The 21,961-nt window shown below is 44.8% G+C and overlaps 1 protein-coding gene across 4 annotated transcripts in view; it reads left to right on the top strand.

Annotated features, from left to right (window-relative positions):
• The first annotated feature begins 2,883 nt into the window (after positions 1–2,883).
• LOC308059878 (MARVEL domain-containing protein 3-like) overlaps positions 2,884–21,961 on the top strand; it is a 49,454-nt gene continuing 30,376 nt past the window's right edge. The window contains exons 1-2 of one of the 4 annotated variants that reach the window (XM_080377837.1): positions 2,884–20,628; positions 21,796–21,951. In XM_080377837.1, coding sequence (XP_080233963.1) covers positions 21,836–21,951 — 116 coding nt within the window. In that variant the 5' untranslated portion in view covers positions 2,884–20,628; positions 21,796–21,835. The other 3 variants (XM_080377836.1, XM_080377835.1, XM_080377834.1) reach the window with 3 other exon arrangements.

Genomic DNA, 21,961 nt, shown 5'->3' with positions numbered 1-21,961 from the left:
TCAAACATTTTGAGTGTAATTCCATAAACAAAATGTGATGTTTCCTTCCTGATAGTTGTATTGGCACGTTCTGCTTAGCATTGGCCAGTACTCGTTAGCCTTCCTTGAAGGCCTCTGTGCATCGAGGTGCAATCAACCCAGGTTTTACTAGCTGCTGCTGCACAAAATACAGTCCACAGGTGTAACCATACGCTTTGGGACCCAAGGACAGTGTCACCCATTCTGCTATCCCATACATGTAATATTTTGTGGAAAGTGCAGCAAAACCGTTCTGTTTATTTGCTAATGCTACTTTTTGTCCTTGTAGAAAGGAGCTGGAAAAGCATAATAGCAAGTTTCAACAGGAGAAACAGAAACAGTTTTGTTACTGCTGAAGGTTTGTTACAGTTACGATAGGTTTCCACCAGATATTGTGGTATTTCGCTTTTTAAAGCCTCATATTAATTTGCCCTCAAATCACAGTTGTTGCCACATTCCTTCTGTGGCTTTAGTTCGCGTAGAACATAGGTAAATGAGCTCAGGTAATGAGTATTTAACTGCCCTAAGAATTTACCCTGCTTCCCGAGTGGGTTTTGCAGCTTTGAGCGTGCACTCTGCTGTCATGGATGCACTTGTGAGGGCCTGCAGTTAGCAGTTCAATGCCTTTTGACGACAACTGAGACACATGCAAAACATCCACCACTCTATCTGTGTCCCTGAAGACAGAGAAGGTGGAGAAAGTCAGCCTGAAACAAAAAGAAGCAGCAACAACAGCAGAACACAACTACCAGAATGTCCTCTTGGCTCTGGGATTAAACTGTCCAGCAGAGAGCAAGGTTACTAAATCCTTTGCAAAGCAGAAGGTAAGGAAATTTGCAGTTCTACAAGTACTGCCATTCTCACACACACTCACACCACCCCACACACCCCCACACACCCCCACTCCAATTATTCTGAGACTGAAAAAAAGAGGAAAAGCACTTGGAGGAAAGTAGCCTCAGCATTGTCATTTTTTCTAGCTAAAAACCTAACGAAGGAAGATGGAATTAAGTTCCCCTAGGGAGGCAAACCGAGTTCAGCAATATCGGGTAAATCAGTGATTCTCCTCTTTCCTGACTCCAGTTTTTCTCAAAAACAAACAGATTAGCACCCGTGATTAAACGCCTACCTTAGCACTGGGACCAAGCATCAGAGAACAAATGGGGTCTGGATAAAGCCAAAATGAATGTTAGACCTGGTAACTAAGATGGGGTTTGGCTATCTGAAAATTAGGTAGAATCACCTTTAAAACAAGTTTTGCTGGCCAGAACCAGAAAGTTGCCTTCTCAAAATGTAGCCAACAGGTTTCAAGCACTGTAAGTCTCCACAGAAGCTGCACTGCTGGCAGCTGCAGTCTCTCTGCGGCGGCAGGCTCTCAGTCTTGTAGTACCTCTAGCTACTGGTTTTGTCCCCCTAGCTTATTAAATATTTAAAGGGAGACTGCAAATGATACAAAGTTAAATTTATTCCAGTATGAATGGCCAGATAATAACTGCATGCCATTTAAGTTTCACATAACATCTGGCACTAAGATGAGTTAGCCTTCTCTTAGAAGTAACTTTTTGGTATTAAGAACTGCCTTCGAAGACATTTTACACAGGGCAAAAGACCAAGTAGTCAAGATTTGTGCACTGCAAGAAACTGACTTACACAGAGGGACAAACAACACAGCAGCTCTTGAAGCATCCCATCATAGCCTGTATTTTACTGCACCACAGTACAGTCGAGCACGAGTACTGAAAATGTTCAGAATGCCTCTCTGAAACCTCAAAGGGGTAAATACACAAGTCAGTAAAAACTATCAGTATCTAATTTTTTCAGGACTTCTCAAGGTGCAGGCGCACTCCTTGCTGTCCTGCCGTATTCTGAAAACTGTTTCTGGATTAGTTCAACCAGAAGATGTCTTCTTCCTCTCCAGTGGGGATACCTATTCTGGTACTGACCAGTGCAACTCATTTTAAATGTACTGAGTTGCCTCTTGGATAGCCTGGAGAAAGGTATTAGTGTGCCCTCTTCCGCTTGTGTCCTCCAGAACTCCCATTACAAGGATGACCACAACAGTGGGAATATAATCCCTTAATTATAGCAAGAAGGTCTGAAATTGGCACTCAAATTCAAACAAGGTCCTGGTCATGCAGATAAAAATGTGCTTCTGGAGCAGATGGTACAGGTGCAAAGCTCTACAAAGCCACAGATGACAGAAATAAAAGCTAGCCAATCTGTTTATTTGGAGATGAAACAGAAAAGGAACCTCCTTCTCTTTCTTTGACCATCTGATAAGATACAGACACTTACCTGCCTATCTGGCCAGAGATGCTCTCCGATGCCCTGGTTAGTAATTTCCTTGAGGCTGCCTGGAGTTTCTTGCAGGTTTAAATCTCTCCCCGCCTGTACATTCCCACTCTAAAAAGATTACTGAGCCTCAATATATGCAGTAAGTAAACTTTTCCCTTTCTCACCTGTGCCTTCCAGAATATTACTGTTCTCACCTCTTTGGGAACACTGAAGACCCTTTGGCAGGTAAGGTGTAATATATGTGGATGGTACTATTAGTGGCTTATTAACAATAATGTCCAATGTTTGTATCTCAAGCTATGCTACTGTGATCACAAGCACTGTGGTGGTCTCTGCATAGCTAGACCACCCAACTGAAATAGTTTCCTCCAGATTATGAAGAGACATCTGATGCCATTTCTGTCAAAGCAGCCACAGCCCACGCCAAGGTGTTTATTCAGGTTGTAGGGGGATGAAAGACACCTGATCCAGCATCATCTAGCTAGAGTGGCACAAACAGCCTTTATCCTGTTGTACTCGGTTTGCATGGCAAGGTTTTGGTAGCGGGGGGGGGGGGGGGGGTGGGGGGGTGGAGGTTGGATTACAGGGGTGGCTTCTGTGAGAAGATGCCAGAAGCTTCCACTATGTCTGATAGAGTCAATGCCAGTCAGCTCCAAGATGGACCTGCCACCGGCCAAGGCCGAGCCCATCAGCGATGGTGGTAGCGCCTCTGGGATATCATATTTAAGAAGGGGGTCGGGGACACACACACACGACCCTGCACAGTGGCAACAGCAACCAGAGAGAGGGGTGAGAATATGTGAGAGAAACTCTGCAGACACCAAGGTCAGTGAGGAAGGAGGGGGAGGAGGTGCTCCAGGCAGCGGAGCAGATTCCCCTGCAGCCCGTGGTGGAGACCATGGTGAGGCAGGCTGTCCCCCGTGGCCCATGGAGGTTAACGGTGGAGGTGCAGCAGATCTCCACCTGCAGCCCAGGGAGGGCCCCACACCAAAGCAGGTGGATGCCCAAAGGAGTCTGTGATCCGTGAGAAGCCCAGGTGGAGCAGGTTCCTGTCGGGACCTGAGAGAGAGGACCCCAGGCTGAGGCAGGTTTCTGGCAGGACTCATGACCCCCTGGGGGACCCACGCTGGAGCAGTCTGTTCCTGAAGGGCTGCACCCTGTGGACGGGACCCACGCTGGAGCAGTTCATGAAGGACTGTAGCCTGTGGGAAGGACACATGTTGGAGAAGTTTGTGGACAACTGTCTCCCATGGGAGGGACCCTATGCTGGAGCAGAGGACAAGTGTGAGGAGAAAGGAGTGGCAGAGACAGCGTGTGATGAACTGACTGCAACCCCCATTCCTCGTCCCCCTGCTCCACTGGAGAGGAGGAGGTAGAGAATATCAGGAATGAACCTGAACCTGGGAAGAAAGGAGGGGTGTGGGTATTTTAAGATTTGGTTTTATTTCTCATTATCTTACTCTGGTTTGATTGTTAATTAATTAAACTAATTTCCCAAGTCATCTGTTTTGCCTGTGACAGTAATTGGTGGGTGATCTCTCCCTGTCCTTGTCTTGACACACAAGCTTTCCATTATATTTTCTCTCCCCTGTCCAGCTGAGGAGGGAGGCGATAAAGCAGCTTTGGTGGGCACCTGGCATCCAGCCAGGGTCAACCCACCACACCCATTCACCATCAAGCCCTGTGGCAGAAAGTTAACTTACAGTAGGGGAAAAAAGTTTGGTCACCTTGACCCAGCAGGGCTTACACTGGAGCAGCACTTTGTGTCATACATTTATGTAAATGCATGCCGTGCAGCTGCCTCATATACTCCTTCAAAAACTGCTTTCAGTCAAGTACCATGAATTCCAAAATTGGATTTATTGTACCACTAAAACACAGTAAGCTTCATGTCTTATAGACATGAACTGACAAGCGAATCTGATGCAAACACATAAAAGGTCAATGTGTGCAGTCTGCTACTGACCACTGACTGAGGCCACAAGTTACTCATTCATGCTGGGGTGGCAACAGCTTTGATAGACCCCCAATCTTTGTCTTTGTTGGGGCAACCACATTAGAAATTGTGAAACGAGAAAATGCTGTGTTCAGCACTGAAACAGACAAAAAACCAGACTGTACATTATCGCTGCAGTGGAAAAAATCATCCCTGATTTACTAAAAGCTTATTGCAAAAACCTGAAAACAACTCATTTGTCAAAAAGCCTTTTGTTCTCTTCTAGGGTTCAACCCTCCAAAACACTTGTGTGACAGCACATACCTCTAGTTGTCTGAGCGTGCCATTTCATAGAATCAGAGAATTGTTTGCATTGGGAGGGACCTTCAAAGATGATCTAGTCCACTCCCCTTGCCATGGGCAGGGACACCTTCCACTAGACCAGGTTGCCCAAAGCCCCATCCAGCCTGGCCTTGAGCACTTCCAGGGATGGGGCAGCCGCAGCTTCCCTGGGCAACCTGTTCCAGTGCCTCACCACTCTCATGGTAAAGAACTTCTTCCTAATATCCTATCTACATCTACACTCTCCCAGTTTGAACCATTGCTCCTTGTCCTGTCACAGTCTTATGCATCAAATCCTAACAGCACCTCAGAACTATTAAAAAAAATAAAATAAAAAGCATGACTTCTGGGCATTTGGAAAGAAAACGGTAAAAGACTGGAAAGTCAACCCATGAGCCATGTGGGAATGCCCAGCAGGTTTCAAGGCAGTTTGGAAATGCATTTCCTTCAAGATGATATCACGGGGAAATGCTGAGAGGCATCACGCTTCCATACCTGTTACTATGCAATCCCACAGCACTGCAAATGCCAAATCAAAGTGCCTTTGGCTAAGCAGCCCCTCTTCCTGAGCTGTGCCACATCCACCGCCCCCCTCCACCCAAACAACCGAAGAATTTGCTGGCAGGACCCAGCAATGCACAACACGTCCACCGACCTCAAGCGCAAGTTTTGGCTCGCCCGTTTTTGTAGCATAAAGATGCCAGCACCTTGTAATAATCCCGGCAGGTGGAGGAGAAGCCACAGTGCTGCAGTATAATTAATTTTTTTTTTTTTTCAGCGGGGAGCCAGGGTGCAGACACACTCTGTAATGTGTGCAGCAGAGCCCAGCCAGCGGGCGCTGCCGTCTGCTCCACCACCCAGCCAGCATGGCCTGAAAGGGACCGCCGCCTGCACTGCTCTGCCCTCCCATAATTTCACTCGAAGCCAAAACTGGCAGCAAACCAAGGTGTTCTCTCATGAGACTGTAAATTAATGTTGCTGAAGGAAACTGGCTAGTAGTTCATGTGGCTCTGGGTTTGCTTTCCATCTGGTGTCCAACTTCAAATTCCCTCTACAGCTAGGAATAAAACAGGTGAGGTGCCTGGGCCACTCAGCACCCCCTACACATAACTAATTTCCTTTCATTCAGGCCTTTAAAAAAACCCCACAACTTCATCTTACTACAGTTTTGAAATGTTATAGGGTTGTTTTTTTTTTTAACTTAAAAAAGCAGCTGCTATTTCTCTCCAGGCTTTGCAAACATTCTTCTCATTAAGTAACTCATTTACTGCTAGCAGCAGGCACAGCTTCCTCCAACACAGAGCTCTAAAAGAAGCTGATACATTTTACACTTAAAAATCGTGGCCATGGAAAAGAAACAGATGTATTTTAAACAAAGGTGCTCATTTTCAGCTCCTCCTCACTCCTCCACTTCACAGACAAGGTATGTAATAAGCCCTTCATGCTAGCTGTTGACCGCCTAAATCAGCACGATGAATTGTCCCAGTGTTTTCCTTAGGGACATAAAATCAATCTTTAACCAAGGACAAATAGCACTGCTTCCAGTTACATTCAAATCACAGCTTCCAGTGCTGGAATTAGATGTCAGTCCTGTTACTTTGCGGCTGCTTCCTTGTTTTCTGCTAAGGTGGACGGGGAAAGGAGGGCCAGCTCAGAGGTCATAAAAGATAGTCAAGAGTTATAAAAAGAAAAAAAAACCTATACAGCTACCTCCAAGAAAAGATGAGACAGCATCCAAGGTTCAGATAGGTCTAGGCTCCTCTTCACATCATACACTTTTCAAAGCACACTACCAACTCAAGAACTACTCCCATCAACAGCTACTGGGAAACTTCCATTAAAATAAACTGGATCCAGGAAGAGATATTTTAGTACTGCACTGGAAGTGGAGCCATTGGTAGCTGCAGAATAGCTTCCACTGCCAAACAAGGTTACTCTTAACTACCTAAGAAAAGCATGGATCTTTCTTCAAATATCTTTATTCTTCTTAAAGGTCAGGGTGATTGTGGTGGGAAGCTCTGTAGCTGGAAAAAATCAGAGCGATCCCAAGTCCTGCTCATCCCTTACAAGTACAAAACCCTAGCTGTCCCTCTACAATACTCGCAAGCCCCTTTGAAAGCAACACAAAACCCTGTGATACAGTCAGAAAGGTACTAGGAAAATGGAAAATGGCACAGCTGCGACACGTATCACGAGTGAGCACAGCACAGGCAAACACAGATGTCCCCTCATCTGAGCAGTATCAGTTTCTTTGCTTATTTTGCATGCCTGACAAGTGACATTTTACCTCATGCTTTCCCAAGTCTTTCTGGGAGCAATTGCTCTATGCATCTCCAGAATGCCACCAACATGATCAAAAAGCCCCCATTTGCTTGCCCTAAAATGTTCAAATTTTCTCCTGCAGGAAAAAAATCATTTTAAAAAAATGAAGTCTCTGGGTTCAATTAATTTTTTTGATTTAGTAGTTACTTGGAAAGAATTAGCTAGCCAAAAACTATGTCACTTTTGGCAAATGGAAGTATACACACCCACACAAAAAAAACCAACTGTCCATCATTTTCAACTGTATGTCCACTGCTGCATCATCCTTTTCTTTAGTTACAGCTGACAATTGCACAGATGTCTCCAATGCAGTTTGCTCATAAAGATGCATTCATTGCAATGAGATACATGACAGACTTCACACTTAACAGTTGCCAACATAACTTCATTAATGTGTCTTGAGTATCCATTTGCCCACCCCCACACACTTCAAAACCAAAATTAAAACCCGCTTTCCTTCTGTCATCACATCCTCCAACAACTATCACCACTCACTCAAGTGTTAGGAAAATAAATCACCACTTTTTCCGTAATCTCCATCAACTAATGCTACTTCCAACAAAAGCAGTGTACAAACTCAAAGTCATAAATGAAAGGAGCCATTTTCATTTCCCAAAGACCACATGTATTTATCTTGTTGACCCATCCAATTAAGTGGTATGATTCACCAATGACTAGTAGCACAAACATACATTCATGTCTTAAATTCTGTCAAAACATTACAAAATTAGACAGCACAGAGCAGCTACCGTTGTCATTTTAATGACGTGCCCATGATGACTGTAGCTGGCAAAACAAATATTCTGGTGTTATATGAGCCCTTTTAATATGTAAAGTATTTCCTATAAAAATAACTTTGCATACTTAGAAGACAACAGGGTGGTAAGGGTCAATTATAAAAAATATCTTTACTGGGTAGAAGAGACCTAACTGTTCTCACTTATGAGTGTCAGGCAAACTTACCTTATGCACACATGGGGCAGCAGCCCCAAAAGGGAACAACAAAAGATATGGGACTCTAACCCAGAAAAATGCCCGTATTTCATATTTGTCTAAAGAGGAGCTGAGCACATGATGCCTACAGATGGAGCCAACTATCTGAAAACAAGGCATGTTTGCAGATTTCATTTTTGGAGTAAAGACATTTATCAGTTAAATCTACTTGTGACTCTGGCTGAGATTAAGTTTTATATTAGAACAATCAATTAAACCACCTGTTTGTGTCATCATTGAGAAGACTGCTAATCAATCTGCACACATGAACTTTGCCCTAAAGGTCTACTGACAGCAATCACCAGGGACTTGGTAACAACGTTACTAATTTTTCATACTCTCACAGAAACAGAAACAAAATGTTCAACTCTACTATCTCTTTATGATTGCTTGAACTGAAAGACGACTACAAGGTGGAGCAAGTTCAGGCAGGATTCAGTACATCCTCCCTACTTGTCAGTCCTCCCTACTCATATTGGGCTTTGGATTTTGCAAGATGTTTGTATCTTTAAATAATCCTGTATGGAGCTAAAGGTATTGTGAACTTCAGAAGGACCAAGCCTTTGGTGACCTTCAGAGCCAGAAGAAACCTACAACCTGAAGGGAATATTGGTGCTAGGAGGTGAGGCATCAGAAGAAGGAAATATCCGTCCTTATCAGAATTTGGCTTAGGAGGGAGTCCCTTTGAATCCCTCCACAGGTGTCTCACTCTGCTCCTTTGCCGTCTCCTCTCTTTTGCACTCAGACGTGCACATACACAGCGGTAACTTCAGACCCTAGCACCAACGAATGTCATCTTTACTGTCAGACAGGTCTCCCTGCTGCTGGACTATATAGAGAGCATATACCACCACAGGTAAGTGCCCTCATGAAACAATCAGCGTTGTAAGACAATTTTTTCCCTGAGTTCTCCTCTCCCCTCCAGTCTTCCCGACCTTGTTTGGTGGGAAGATGGAACATGGTAAGGGAAGGAAATTCCACAGGAAGCCTTGGAATAAGTTCTCCAGTGGAAGAAAAACATCCATGGAAGTTATAAAATAATTTCTAATGTTGATATATCTGTATTACAGAAAGTATGTGGTGAATCTTACTTTGTAAATGTGATTTGAATATATGTAGGCAATACAGTAAGGCAAATTCATATTCTGGCAAATGAAGACTTTTTATGGCTATATATACTCTACTAAGTAGAAATTCAAAATTACACACAAGAACAGGAGAAAAAAGCAGTCTTACTGACAAAAGTGGGTTTTTTAAAAAAATGTATTTATTTTGCCAAAAATTCTATTTAAACCCCAAAGCTTAATATAATGTTACCTATGGTGCTGCTGTTCTACCTGTATAATCAGCTTAATGCCTCTGAAGATTTAAAGAATGGTGTAGCAATTATGTGATTGCATCTTAATGCCAGCTTTAAAATGAAGGGGAAAAATAACTTCTGTATGCCTCACAGAAACAAGTAATTGCTTTAAATCCATCTTCCTTGAAAGCAAGCTGTAAACTCTCCAGTTTCAAAACAGACAGATGAATCTTATGCAATTTGTCTGGTTTCTATTTATTAAGATAATTCATAATAAAAAGCTGGAGGGAGGAGAATTAGGTGCTAGGGAAAGATGTTTGGGCACACATCAACCACCAAAATGGATTGAGATCAGATGAAAAAAAGAGAACAGAACAGCTATTAAACTTCTGCCTAGTCTTCACTGGGGCTGTTGTTACAAACTTTGAGTACAGCTGCACTTAATGAGTTTGTGTAAAAGCAGACATCATACAAATGGGAGAAAGTAGGAACTTCATCCAATTAGATAAGAGAATTGGCCAGCAGCCTCCAATGGACTGAAAAGCTCTTCCAACTTTAGGGATGAGAGCTAATTATAACTATTTGTGTGTGTGTATGATGGTACTAAATTATGAAGAAATATTGTCCTGTCAAAAAACTATGTCATATGCACTGACTTGATTATTACAGATAGAGTATTTGCCAGGGACAGGGCTGGAAAGTGATTAGCCTTGATAACAAGAGAAATTATTCTGCCATGAAACTTCAGCGTGCAAATGGTTTCCCTTCTTGAGTTTCTCCCAAAATGGGCAACAGGCTGGAATGGCAAGAATTTCTGTTTCTTCTTCTTGACAGTGCAGATGCAAGGGAGACATGTTGACATAGTAAATTGCGTACCTGTCCAAGAAAGGTAGCTCAAGAGATGTTCACTGTTGAAAGTAACACACAAACTGGGGTATTTTTTCCTTTCTTTTTTTTCTTTTTTTTTTTTTAACACACAGTAAGATGAAAAATCAGAACTGAGCTAGACATGAACGGGCAGAAAGGTTCTCACTGTTGCTCAATAACAATAAGTACCTTTTCTGGGGAATGGTCTAAGCTACAGAGAAATCAAGGAAATTATGTTCCTTCTCCTTCACCATGCCCAAGCATGCATCCTCAACATGTTACGCTACAACTACTTAGGGTGCGCAACTCTCAGCCGTCACATCCCAAACCATCTTCTTGGCTCTGTGGCCAAATAGGTCACCCAGGCACCTCCAGGCGACACTGTCCACCAATTCAGGCAATTTTCAAGAACAAATGACATTTTATGTAAGGAGAAAAAGTGTGAGAGGGCATGTGCTCACTCTGTGAAAGTGCATGCTGAGGGCAACTGGGAGGGGAAGTGAAATTAGAGAATGTATTAATTGAATATTAGAAAACAGGTTCAAACTCCGGACCCTGCTATTTCGCTTCACTCCTGTCTCCTTTGGAATAAGTGCTTACAACCACTGCCAAACAATGTCCCTCCCGATAGCCTAACTCCCAGGTTCTATGCTTGCTGACAACGTGCAGCCTGCCACTGTAAGTATGAAGTGTAGCTTGGTTTTCTTTTCAGGACTAGGTAGAGCCACTGGGATTCCCTGAAAGAAGCCAGAAAAACAAGACAAAAAAAACCCCAGAGCAGACAGAACACACCAGAAGGCTGAGTCTGCTAATGGGACAGCTGTAAACAAGGATGAAAGACTCACATATGGAATTAAAAACGGCAGCGGGAAGAGCCCAGAAGAGCACTGTGTTTGAATCTATCCAAGCCATACTTCCAAACTAATGTATTTTAATTCAATTATCCTAGAAGCAAATAAACTAATTAACTTAGATTTATATCATCAATAAGATGACGGAGCCAGCAACATCTCAAGAGACTTACAGAAATCTTTTGAACTTAGAATGAAGGCTACCAGTGCAGCTCCTAAAACTAACACAGGCAAGAGAGAGGTTTAAGGCTTCTAAAGACAGATTCAGCGTGTCAATTTAGTAATGCTAAATAAAAGCAGTGGTGCCTTATTAAACGAAAAGCAAATCACCAAGAAATCAGCTTTCAGGGATCAGCTGAGCTGCTGCATTGTACTCACATGGAAAATTACCCAGCAGCTTTTTCTGAACCAAGAAACACAAATCAGTTTTGCTTAGCCAATGCAGGAGCCAAACTCTTCTATTGTAAGGGTTTCAATAGACGCTCAAATAACTTTGACAGCGTGGAGGGGGAAGGGTGTCTCTGACCCAGTTTCTATATTACAGCGTCGCTTGGGTGATGGTGGTACAAGTGTTCACAGCAGAACCTCTTTTCTTCAGTTTTCCTCTCCTGCTTACCCACCATCGTTTTGTTTAAATAATCCACAGATGTTATCATGGGCTCAAGAATAAGATTAATTGAGCTTAATGATTGTTGGCGACTTTTTATATGCGTTCAGCTGCTGATGTCTTCAGCATAAAGGCCCTTTACATAGTGCGAGAGGAAAATTTGCTTTTTATCTGGCTTTCTCATTTCATAGCCATTTTGAAAGAAGGGCTCTCATTTCTTCCTGACATCTTTGTCCAAAACCTCTTAACTCGTCATAAGAAATTTTGAAGGTCTGACCCTCTTCACCCAGTGGAACCTAAATGATTTTTTTCTAGGCTCTCTGCCAAGAAGTTTCTTGCTACTTCTCATGCTGCTGATCTGGGAGAAGATGCAACTGTTCCTTTTTGTAGAAAAACAAAAGCCCACAGAGGCCAGGAACTGGACTACTGAGGGAGGGGATGAATGCCTGAAAGAAAAGTTCCATGTGCACAGGTGGCGGGGAAACTGGGCGTCCACGTGTGCAGGCACATAAGGGCAGTGTCACTGCCAGGTACCTGGGCAAGACATGTGACAGATGAAAAGATTGAAAATCTTAGTAAAAGAGTCAAAATCCAAAGGATGCACGTGAAGCTAAAATGACAGGTTCTTCCCACAGAAAGGGCTGAAATACTCTTAAGTATTCAACATCCACAATAATAGTTTTCTCTTTAAAAAGCCCTCACTGCTATTTTTCAATCTGGTTTTCAACAGATCTTGAATTATTATGAACCCCGGTTTGTATGCTTTGATATGTCACAAGCCATCACTAACCTGACAGCTCTCTGGCAGACTTCCAAGCATCTTCAAAAATACAAAATCAGCCTTGCTTCTAGTGCTTCCCCTACTTCCAGCTTCTAAACAAAAATCTAATTCAGGGGCTTGAAAAGAGCAGAATCAGAAATAGAGCTCACCAATGTCCTGATAAAGAAAACTTTAACTAAAAAGTTACGATGCCAAAAGCTATGGAATAAAGGGGAAAAGTGGGAATGGTTTTCTGCTAGCCCGCAGGCTGCACTGCGGTGTATGCCACAGCAGGGGGAACCGACCCTTGAGAAGCACACAAATAATTCCGCTATGCATAGACTGGGATTACACCAGGTGACTCCCAGTGTGGGTGCACAGATCTGGGGAATACTGTGCAGTCCGAACCCAAGCAGTGGAAGGAGGTGAGGCAACAAAAACTGCTAAGGAGATCCCTGTTCAACCCTATCAGACAGTAAATCCTAAAAGACAGTAAAGACAAGGATTTGCTGTTATCGCCACAAGACCTCTTCCCAACTCTAACTTTCCTTGGCTAAGGAGTGTTGTTCAGAGTGCTGGTGCACAGCTTTTAGGGTTAAGTCTTTAGAAAAGACTAAGACTGGAGAGGGAAAAGCCCGAGGGAAAGATGCAATGTGGTTCTTATTTTTCCATTGACAATACATTTGTATTCCCATTCCATTTGAGAAACCAGGTCCCTTTTTTTCCTTCCCTCCCCAGAAAGCTTTCTTCCTTTTTTATTTTTTTTTTCTACTGGGGAAAAAGAGACCAGTTGGAACATTTACATTATAAACCTAACTCATTTTGGTTTGAATCTAACAAATTTTTCTTCACTTTCTCAAAATACATGCATTTCCTGCAAATATTTTGTATCTTTTGAAAACTGATGTTTGTTAAGAAAATAGTGACGGTTAAAACTTTAGACCATTTCTAGTGATTCCTTCTTCATGAGAATTGTGTCATTTCCCTGGAAAATGTTAGCTAGTATGCTAGCTTCAGGACAGTTACGTTCACTTGTGTGACAGGAGCGTAATTCCCTCTGCTGCCAGACTTTCCTCTTGGCTTTGGGTATTCACTTTGCTTCTATGCTCCTCAAATCCAGCCAGAAAATGGGAATAATAGCAACTTGTACCTTACAGAAGCACCATGGGCATAAACCCACTCATTATCATCAAGCTCTTGCATAATGTGGAGGAAGAAGGTATAGAAAATATAATAACCCACATGAATCAGGCTTTAGAAAGATGCTGCAGAGGATGATGGACTTGACTGCACTACCACATGCAGCTGAGCAAAGCAGTTTTATTTCCTGAACAACCAAAGCCTTAAGACATGCTTACAAATAGCACCACAAAATCTTTAATGGATTACAGATAGGCAGGACTTCTGTTTCATCTCTCACTCAGAAGACAAGAATCATTCTGCTGCTCAATGGGCTATAAAAATGCAGTGGATCAAACAGACCAAAAGGGAAGGCAGGCAGTGCCATAGAGTCAAGACCTACAGAATAAACACCATCATTCCTAAAGCACTTTAATTTTATCTCCAGTAGAATAGCCAGGCTCAGCCTTCCTTTGCTAATGGCACATGAAGAGTTCACTGCCAGATGCAGTATGCCTGTGAACGTTGCTTCAACGTGGACATTTGTAGGTCCCCTCCTGCACCTTAAAGCACGTTTTCTCAACACAGCCTTTGTTAAATCCTTTCCTGGTGAGATTTGATCTCATTTACTTGTTGGTCTTTGATGTTCCTCATCTAGATTCAGAGCAGTCTATTTGCCTTTCTCTGAAGGCTCCCTCCCTTCACACACCGGAGCTGAGCTGGATGTGGTGAGGCCGGTGGCATCCCAGTGCGGACACACCGTAACAGGGAAGAGCCACGAGGCCAGTGCCCTCCTCCTCCTCTGCAGATTATCAGCAGTACCTGGTATTGGAGCTGGTGGGGAAGGGGAAAAAGAGAAAAACTGAGAAAAGTGAATCAGATGATTAAGGAGTAAAGAACGGCAGATGAAACTAAAAATAGTCCCCTCGGCAGCTGTAAAGGAAATTCGTTTGACAGGAGGCTGCTTCTTTTGTCGAGAGTGGTTTGTTATGCAAGAGATGATACCAACACCGGCTCGTCTTATCTTGGTTGTCAGTTAAACTGACAAAAAGGAGCAGGGGTTAACATCACTGGAGCCACAGCCAGTCTTAACATTTGTTTATTTTCATGCATGTGCATGTTTTAGGAGGCAGCCCAGGGATTAATACTGGCAAGAAACTTTGGTGCAAGCTCAGTTAAGCAATTTCACAAAAATCTTAAGAGTACTCACTCGTTATTAAAGGCAACAACCAAGCCTGTGCCTGCTGCTGGTTTTGTTCCCCTGCCTCCTGCTTCAGCCATCCCAAGAAGGAGATCATGGTGACTTTCCCACACAACAGAAAACTTCATGCTCACAAGTTCTTCCATGCACCGGCAGCAGGGGACAACCTTGCCCCTTACTCTGATTCTCCAATTCCCAAGGTAATCACCCAAAACATGTAGAGCCTTCTGGATACAAGAAAATGCAAAATTAAAATTATCAAAGTTGTTTAATTTCCCCCACACTCCTTCCTGATGCTGAACCTTCAATAGCATTTACACCTTTATGTACAGGTAGGAAGGAAGAGGCTTTACAAGACTCTACCTTCGCATCTCTGCTCTTACAGAAGTCACTATAAAACTGGCAGGAGAAGAGGGGAAAATGAGGCCATCATCCGCTTCCCTGACAATTGCACATAGGAGTGCAGGTGAGTCTGTATGTTCCTCATTAATGTGCCTTTTGGCATGCCTGCAAGCCTTTAGAGAGCCTGGTGGTCACAGCTGCCAATATCTGCTGGTGGGGAGGTAAGCAAATCACAGCCCGTCCAAGTTAAACACATAAAGGCCAGGACTTTGAAAAACTCGAGACACACACATGGTGCGTGGGAGTGAGCACCTGAGTATGATGTAGGTGCAAGGGAAAACAACTCTTATTAATCTTCTCTTCATCGGACTTTCCTGAAACATTCATTTTTAGACCATGTATGCCATGCTAAACCATGAGTTAGTTGAAGACAGGACACTCACAGTCCCTCCTCTATTCCTTTTTCCTGATGAAATGTTCAGCGGCACAAAGGCAGCCACAGAGAAGTCCTGTCTCCTCGGTGGTAACTGAAGTCATCCTTCTGCCAAAGCGTTTGGTAGAAAAATAAGCAGCAGAATGTAAGCTGGTGGAAAGCCCCTGTTGAAAAGTAGATAGCAGCTTTGTACTTCAGGTTGAAAACGTGCACCAGGCTGAAATACTGTGCACTCCTTTTGTAAACGAACTTAGAAATAACTCCATCTGTTTCCCACTCGGTGCGGGAGGACATCGGCGGTGGATTCTGCCCTACACCCGACCCACCTGCCATGAACTGCTCGGGCCACAGGATGCCACTGTTGCATTTCTTTTTCAGGAGGTCAAAAGAAACGGTGACAAATCGTTTGCGTGAACGGGACACCTAAATTTAGTGCCCCTCCTCCCTTCTCAACGCATACAATTGCCAGCGTTACAGCCCCAGACAGACTGTCCAGATGTAAATAGCACAGAGCTGCACAGGATTATGTGTTTTGATCAGGAACAAAATGTTTGGATACCTTTTAAGGCTAGATTACTGAACCCAGCATCTCCGTGCATTCATAAATTTTCTATGCACAAGAAATCTTTCCAATGACTGCCTGGAGTGTTGACTCCAACCCTGATAGTTTTGACTGCAAAACAAATATCCCCTGTTACTGGATTTTATCTATGTCCAGATGAGAAAAGAAAAACATTAGATGGGATGGTAGATTAAATGAGAGAAAAGGCAGACTGCTCGTAATTCCTACCTCTTGTAAAAAAGGCAAGAGCTCCTACCACGTTAATAAAACTTCATAAATATTTTACTAATATAAAATGGAATGGAATGTATTCACGCCAGGAGACAGGGAAGTGGCGTGAGCTCCCAGATAGCTCCTCTTGCCACAATTTTGTGCAATTTCCAAGCTGGCACCCAGAATCATAAGCCCAGGGACACTGAGACCTCCAGGTCGGTCAAGGCACCTCACAAAGGTCCACCAGGGTGAACTTTAGAGCAGTCAAGACTGCAAAGGTCTGCACAGGGTCTAAATGCCCTCTGAAAGCAAATTTCAGTCCTGGAATACTTCTACATTTAAGTGGTACACTATTATAGAAAAACTAAGTATGGGGTTGCACATAGTCTCCAGGCTCTATTCAGACAGGGGGTCCCTCAAGTTCAGCATGACACAGATGGAATTTTTGAGAAAGGACTGTTAAGAAATGAAAGAGAAATTTTAATGTTAACAGTTTCTCAGATTTCAAAAGCCATTTTGGTTTTGCTCATCATTTTAGAAGGGGAAAAATGGCTTCATCCTACTACAACTCTGCTTAAGAGCAGGGAAAAAGAAAATGAATGATAAGGTTTCAGATACAGCTTGGGTGGCCAGCAACACCAGAAGATGAGGAAAGTCAGCATGAAAGTGACAGCTGTGGTGATGCAGAGCATTACCAAGGCTGGTGTTACAGCTCTGTACTTCAAGCCGATATAAATACGAAGGGGCCCTCAGATAAGAGTCTTCTGGGATTCAAGGCTTCAATAGAAGCATTCTTACTGCCTTCAGCCTGTTTTGGATGTGTCCCAGAAGCCGGCTATTCCCCAGCCAGAGTCCAGATTCAGTGTGACAAAATCCCACTTTTCAGAAAACCGTGTTGTAAGATCTTTAAATCAGAACTAGGCAATTTCTCAGAAGATGCTGGGAAGGACTCAGCCTTGGGAAAGAAACAACTACCAACCAAACAATTCACATATTACCAAAGACAAAAATAGAAAAAGCCTAAGGACCATTTCCATTGCTTTTAAAAATAAGTATTTGTAATAGCACACACCAAGGATAAAATATTAATATTAAATCAGTCATGATTGTTCACATTTCTTTTACTGAAGCAGTATTTGATGTTGTGATTTTTTTCCCACTAGAACAGAAAAAATTGACCAACACATAACCAATTACTTAGTTCCCAAAATCAATTTACCTCCTATTCCAAAGACCAGGGATTTCAAAACCTCTTTAAGAAAAGAAGAAAACAAAAGAAAAAAAAAATAAAAAGAAGCCTTCAACCCAAATTATTTTCTTGTTGTTTATAACAATAAACAAGTTTTCATATAAAAGCAACACCAAGAGGGTAGAAAAAAAATGTTCCAAAGCTAATTTTAGTCCTGCTGATCTCAGGAGCTTAGTTCCCATCAGACTGAACAGACTCCAGTGGTGTCCTGGCTGGCTGGAGAAATCTGTCCCTGAAATTCTATTTATGGCACCTTGTAGCCTATACCTAGATTGGTTTTTGTTTGTTTTGTTTTATTTTGTTACACTGGAGCAAGTATCCAGGACTGCGTTGATACAAGACACAGGTGTGACCTACTCAAATAAATTACCAGAAAAAAAAAAAACCAAACCAAACCAAAAACCCAAACCCTCAACCAACAAACCAAACCCAAAATGGTTCACATTTCATTTTCTGCAAATTAGTTCTTTGGACTTCAGCAGTTAGCCAAAATTCAGCCTCCAAAGTTATTTCTATTGAAAGGAGAAACTGATGACAGAATCAGGTATATCTTTGATACAAACCCATCTGCTTACGTACAACAGAGCATCCTTTTACCTGCAAGGTAAGAACAAATAAGGAAATCTTTTTCCTTGATGGTTCTCATCCAAATTCAGTCAGTACCATATACAGTCCCTTCATGAGCTCCTTCTACTTTTTTGCCTTTAGAGGCACATTCCTACTACTACCTCTGGCTGTTTCTCCCTAATCAGCGCCATATTCTGTGGCTTGTTTCACTGGTTCTTATGTTGTCTATGGACAACTCCAGCAATCACTACCTCTATGCCTTGTGTTTGTTTCATGAGTTCCCAGGGAAAATCCCTTTGGTCACATAGTTACATTTTTTATGTAGATCTCACCATGTAATTCTGGGTCAGTTGTGACCCAGTTGTTTCAACTACCTCGTTCCATAATGACTTTAACCACTTTTTAAACACCTACTTTGCCCGTCAGCTTCACCGAATTTTACCCAGTCCATAATCTTACCCCTTCAAAAAGACTTCAAAAAAAAGTCTTCCATCAAACCAAAATGGCCACACCTTACCCCCTTCAGACCAGAAAGAGGAATGCTTTAACAAAACTGCTAGTTATACTGTAGACCGTGGCTGTCAAGGTACTTTCGTATTTTAGCCCCTCCTACCAAGAGCTTGTTTCCAGCCATGTCTCCTTAGATTTTTCTACTGTTTCTATGTAACCTGCCTACCTGAAGGGAGCTCTAATCCCACACGCCCCTCAACAAGAGCAGACATCCTCTGCTGGATGCAAGTGAAGGATGAATTTTCCAAGTGTTTATTATCTAGACAGGAGAACAGAACTCACGCAGGCACCCTAATCTTTTTCAGGGTAAAATCTGCCAATCTAGTCTAATCTACCTTTAAATAGAAACAGTAAGAATTAGAAACAAACTACGAAGCAGTGAAACAGCCCTGCTGTTAGACTGCTTTTGCTAGCAGGATGACAGCCCCAAACTGAGAAGGCGTAGTGACTAACTGATGGGTAGTAGTGCCTCAAACTGCAACTTCACATCAAGGCTTCAGTTACATTCACTGCTCGCTGCTGCTGCCAGGAGTGGTGGCCCTCTCCCCACCCCCCCACCCCCCCCATCCCTCCCCCAGTTTCTTCCCTTTGGGACACGTGCTTCTGCCAAGTCCTTGCTCCAGCACACATTTGATTGCAGCACAAAGTCAATTCAACTCACTACAACAGCAGAAAGTAAATTGGTTTTGGCTGGAAAGCAAGCTGAATTGGCTTACTACGTGATCAAGCGAGCACTAGCGTTGGTGCAAGATAGAAGATGAACTGTACAGCTGAACGCAGGAACAGCAGAAGAGGTCTAGGGGAGGCGAGAATGGGAAACAGCAAAAGAAGCTGTTAACACAGCTCAACCAGAGCAGGGAATCACAGTCTTACCACAGTCTAGCAATTTACAAAGCACATGTCTTGAGTATTCAGTTCCTATAAGATACCTCCTCATTTCAAGGACAGCAACTCCTCTGATACCTGCATGTTACTTAAAGGGGATTTTGGATTTAGCCCTAGCATGGGACTGCACTGACAGTTACGTTCTTATGCCCAAATCCAAGAGACACTGGTACCCCCAGCATGCTGCTGTGTAAGCTGTGGGAAGGAAAGGGAATTTCTGGTCCCAGCTCTTGAGCAGGGTAGTGCCACAGCCTAGGGAAGCTTTCCAAGGCTCAGGCTTAGCTGGGCACAGCGCCATGTTAACACCACCGTCCCGCTTCTCGGGCACAGATGGGTTTTGTGTACAGGGCTGCACAACGAACACGTCGTTCGTTGCAACGCCGGTCCATGCGTTTGTCCTAGGCTCCCTACAAAAATAGATGTAACCTGAACAGAAAGCATCCTGAGGGGACCAGCACATCGTTCCTCTGTGAAAGAGCCATCACGGGCTGGCAGTGAGGGGACAAAGGCCCTGGAGACCCACCACAGGGAGGGCTTTCAGCCGAGCACCAGGGCAAATGGTCGATGATCTCAAACATGGCTTTACACCACAAGGCAGTTCAGTTGCCTAGCTCCCTTTTCAACCCATCCAGCACAACAAGGCCTGTTCCCAACCGCTCACTCCTAGGGACAAGTTTTCCCCCTTTTCTTCTACCTTCTGCCCTCCGTGTATCTCATACTGCAGGGCTCCCCACCCTGAGACCGAGACTTAAAAAACCCCAACAGGCAACTGGTTGGGACCTTGAATTTTAGCTTTATTAACCCTTAAGTTTTATATCCTCTCAGGGCCCCGCTCACCAGATTCCGCCTCAGCGCCATGGTGCACGGGGGCCTGACTGTATGAGATGAAACATAGCCCCCGGCTGCCCCACGCTCCCCGCCACCAGCCCTCCCCCGGGGCGTGCCGGGCCGGGCCGTGCCGGGCCGTGCCGGGCCGGGCCGGGCCGGGCCGTGCCGTGCCGGGCCGTGCCGTGCCGGGCCGGGCCGTGCCGTGCCGGGCCGTGCCGTGCCGGGCCGTGCCGTGCCGGGCGGGGGGCAGCAGCCCTCCCATGGCCCTCAGGGCGGCGAGCGGGCCCGGGCGGCGCGGCTGGGGCGGGCAGGGCAGCACCTCCGCGGGAGGGAGGCGGGCGGAGGTGGCGGCCGGGGAGAGGAGGGCGGGCCCGGCTGCGCCCGGGAGCTGCTGCGGGCGGGCCGGCGGCGGTGGGCGCTGCCCTCAGGTGAGGGGCGGCGGGGGGCGCTGAGGGCCGGGCTGGCGGCGGAGGGGCAGGTGGGGGCGAGGCGGGCGGATGGCTGCGAAGGGCGCAACTTTCCCCGGCGGGACGTGGGCAGGGGGGTGCCCGGCTACGGGGCAGCCCCCGCGGCCTCAGCGCCGGGGCCCCGGGCCGGGGCTCCGCCGGTGGGGTCGCTCCCAGGGGGTGCAGGGGGTCGGCTTTGCTGCCGTGGCGCTGAGGGGACGGGGCCGTGGGGGAAGGCGCGGGGCTGCTGCTTGCTGAGCGGCTTCTGCCTCCCGAGCTGAGGGGGTGAGCCCCCGCGGAGGAAGGCACTGCCTCTTTGTTAGCTGTAAACAAACATTAATTTATTCCTTCAGTGACACCCTGACAGAGCGAAATCGTTAAGCAAGTCCTCAGCGTGAGCAGCCAGCGTTGGTTCGACTGCAGGCCCTTCCCCAGTAACGCCGAAGGGCTGTGGCGAGGGCAGGTGGGAGCAAAGGTCGCTTAGACGCTTCAGCTCAGTGTTTTTTACTGGTTTGGCCTCAAGTGTACAGCACTTGAAGTGGGGAAAGATGCTTTCAGGAAATAACATCCCTGTGACATTTATAACCAGATTATCGAAGACCTGTCTTCTTGCCAGTTTGCTGTCAGCCCAGCCCAGCTTTGCCCCTAGCTAATGCTCACCCAGCTCACAGGCAGCGTTCGGTGCTGTGCCGGTGTGCCCCGGCGTGTGCCCACCTCCGGGCACCTTCCAGGACAAGGCTCACACCTGCGCGTTCAGGTTTGCCCTCCCACGTGTGCACACTCGTGCGATATGTTGGTGTTTGCGGGGTTAAGTGCGTTAGAGAGGCCAAGTTTCACATTCTTGGTGGACACCACGTCTTGTCTTTGCAGCAAAGTTTGGAGGGTCGGAGCAGGCCTAGTACATAAGCTGAGCGCAATGAATGTTGAACATAGAAACATAACAATTACTCAATGAATAGGAAAATGTAAATAAAAGTTTTGTCCTTTAATGAAGTTACTGTACATGTAGTTTAAGGGGGCTTTCTTTTTTCGCTTCTTAAGGAAGTCTGTACTAAAGTCTTGAATCAGCATGAAATGCATGCGAGTGCTGGTCAATGAATAACTTTGAGTAAAGCCGTAAAATGAACCGGGTTTGTTTCTTTGGTCCAGGAAGTTATTGTAGAAAGAAAGAATACATGTAAGAAACAAGATGTCTCATGCTGGGAGACGATACCAAGATAAGCAACATGGGCACCGTGAGAACCATGGATCTGATAGATATGAGGAAGACAGAAAAGTGAGAAAACCATACCTGTACAATGGAAGGTATGTCTTT

This window comes from Falco punctatus, assembly GCF_963210335.1.
Source record: "Falco punctatus genome assembly, chromosome: 3".
NCBI classification, from domain to species: domain Eukaryota; kingdom Metazoa; phylum Chordata; class Aves; order Falconiformes; family Falconidae; genus Falco; species Falco punctatus.
The sequence above is the reverse complement of the archived record's forward strand: the minus strand, read 5'-3'. Positions and strand labels throughout refer to the sequence as shown.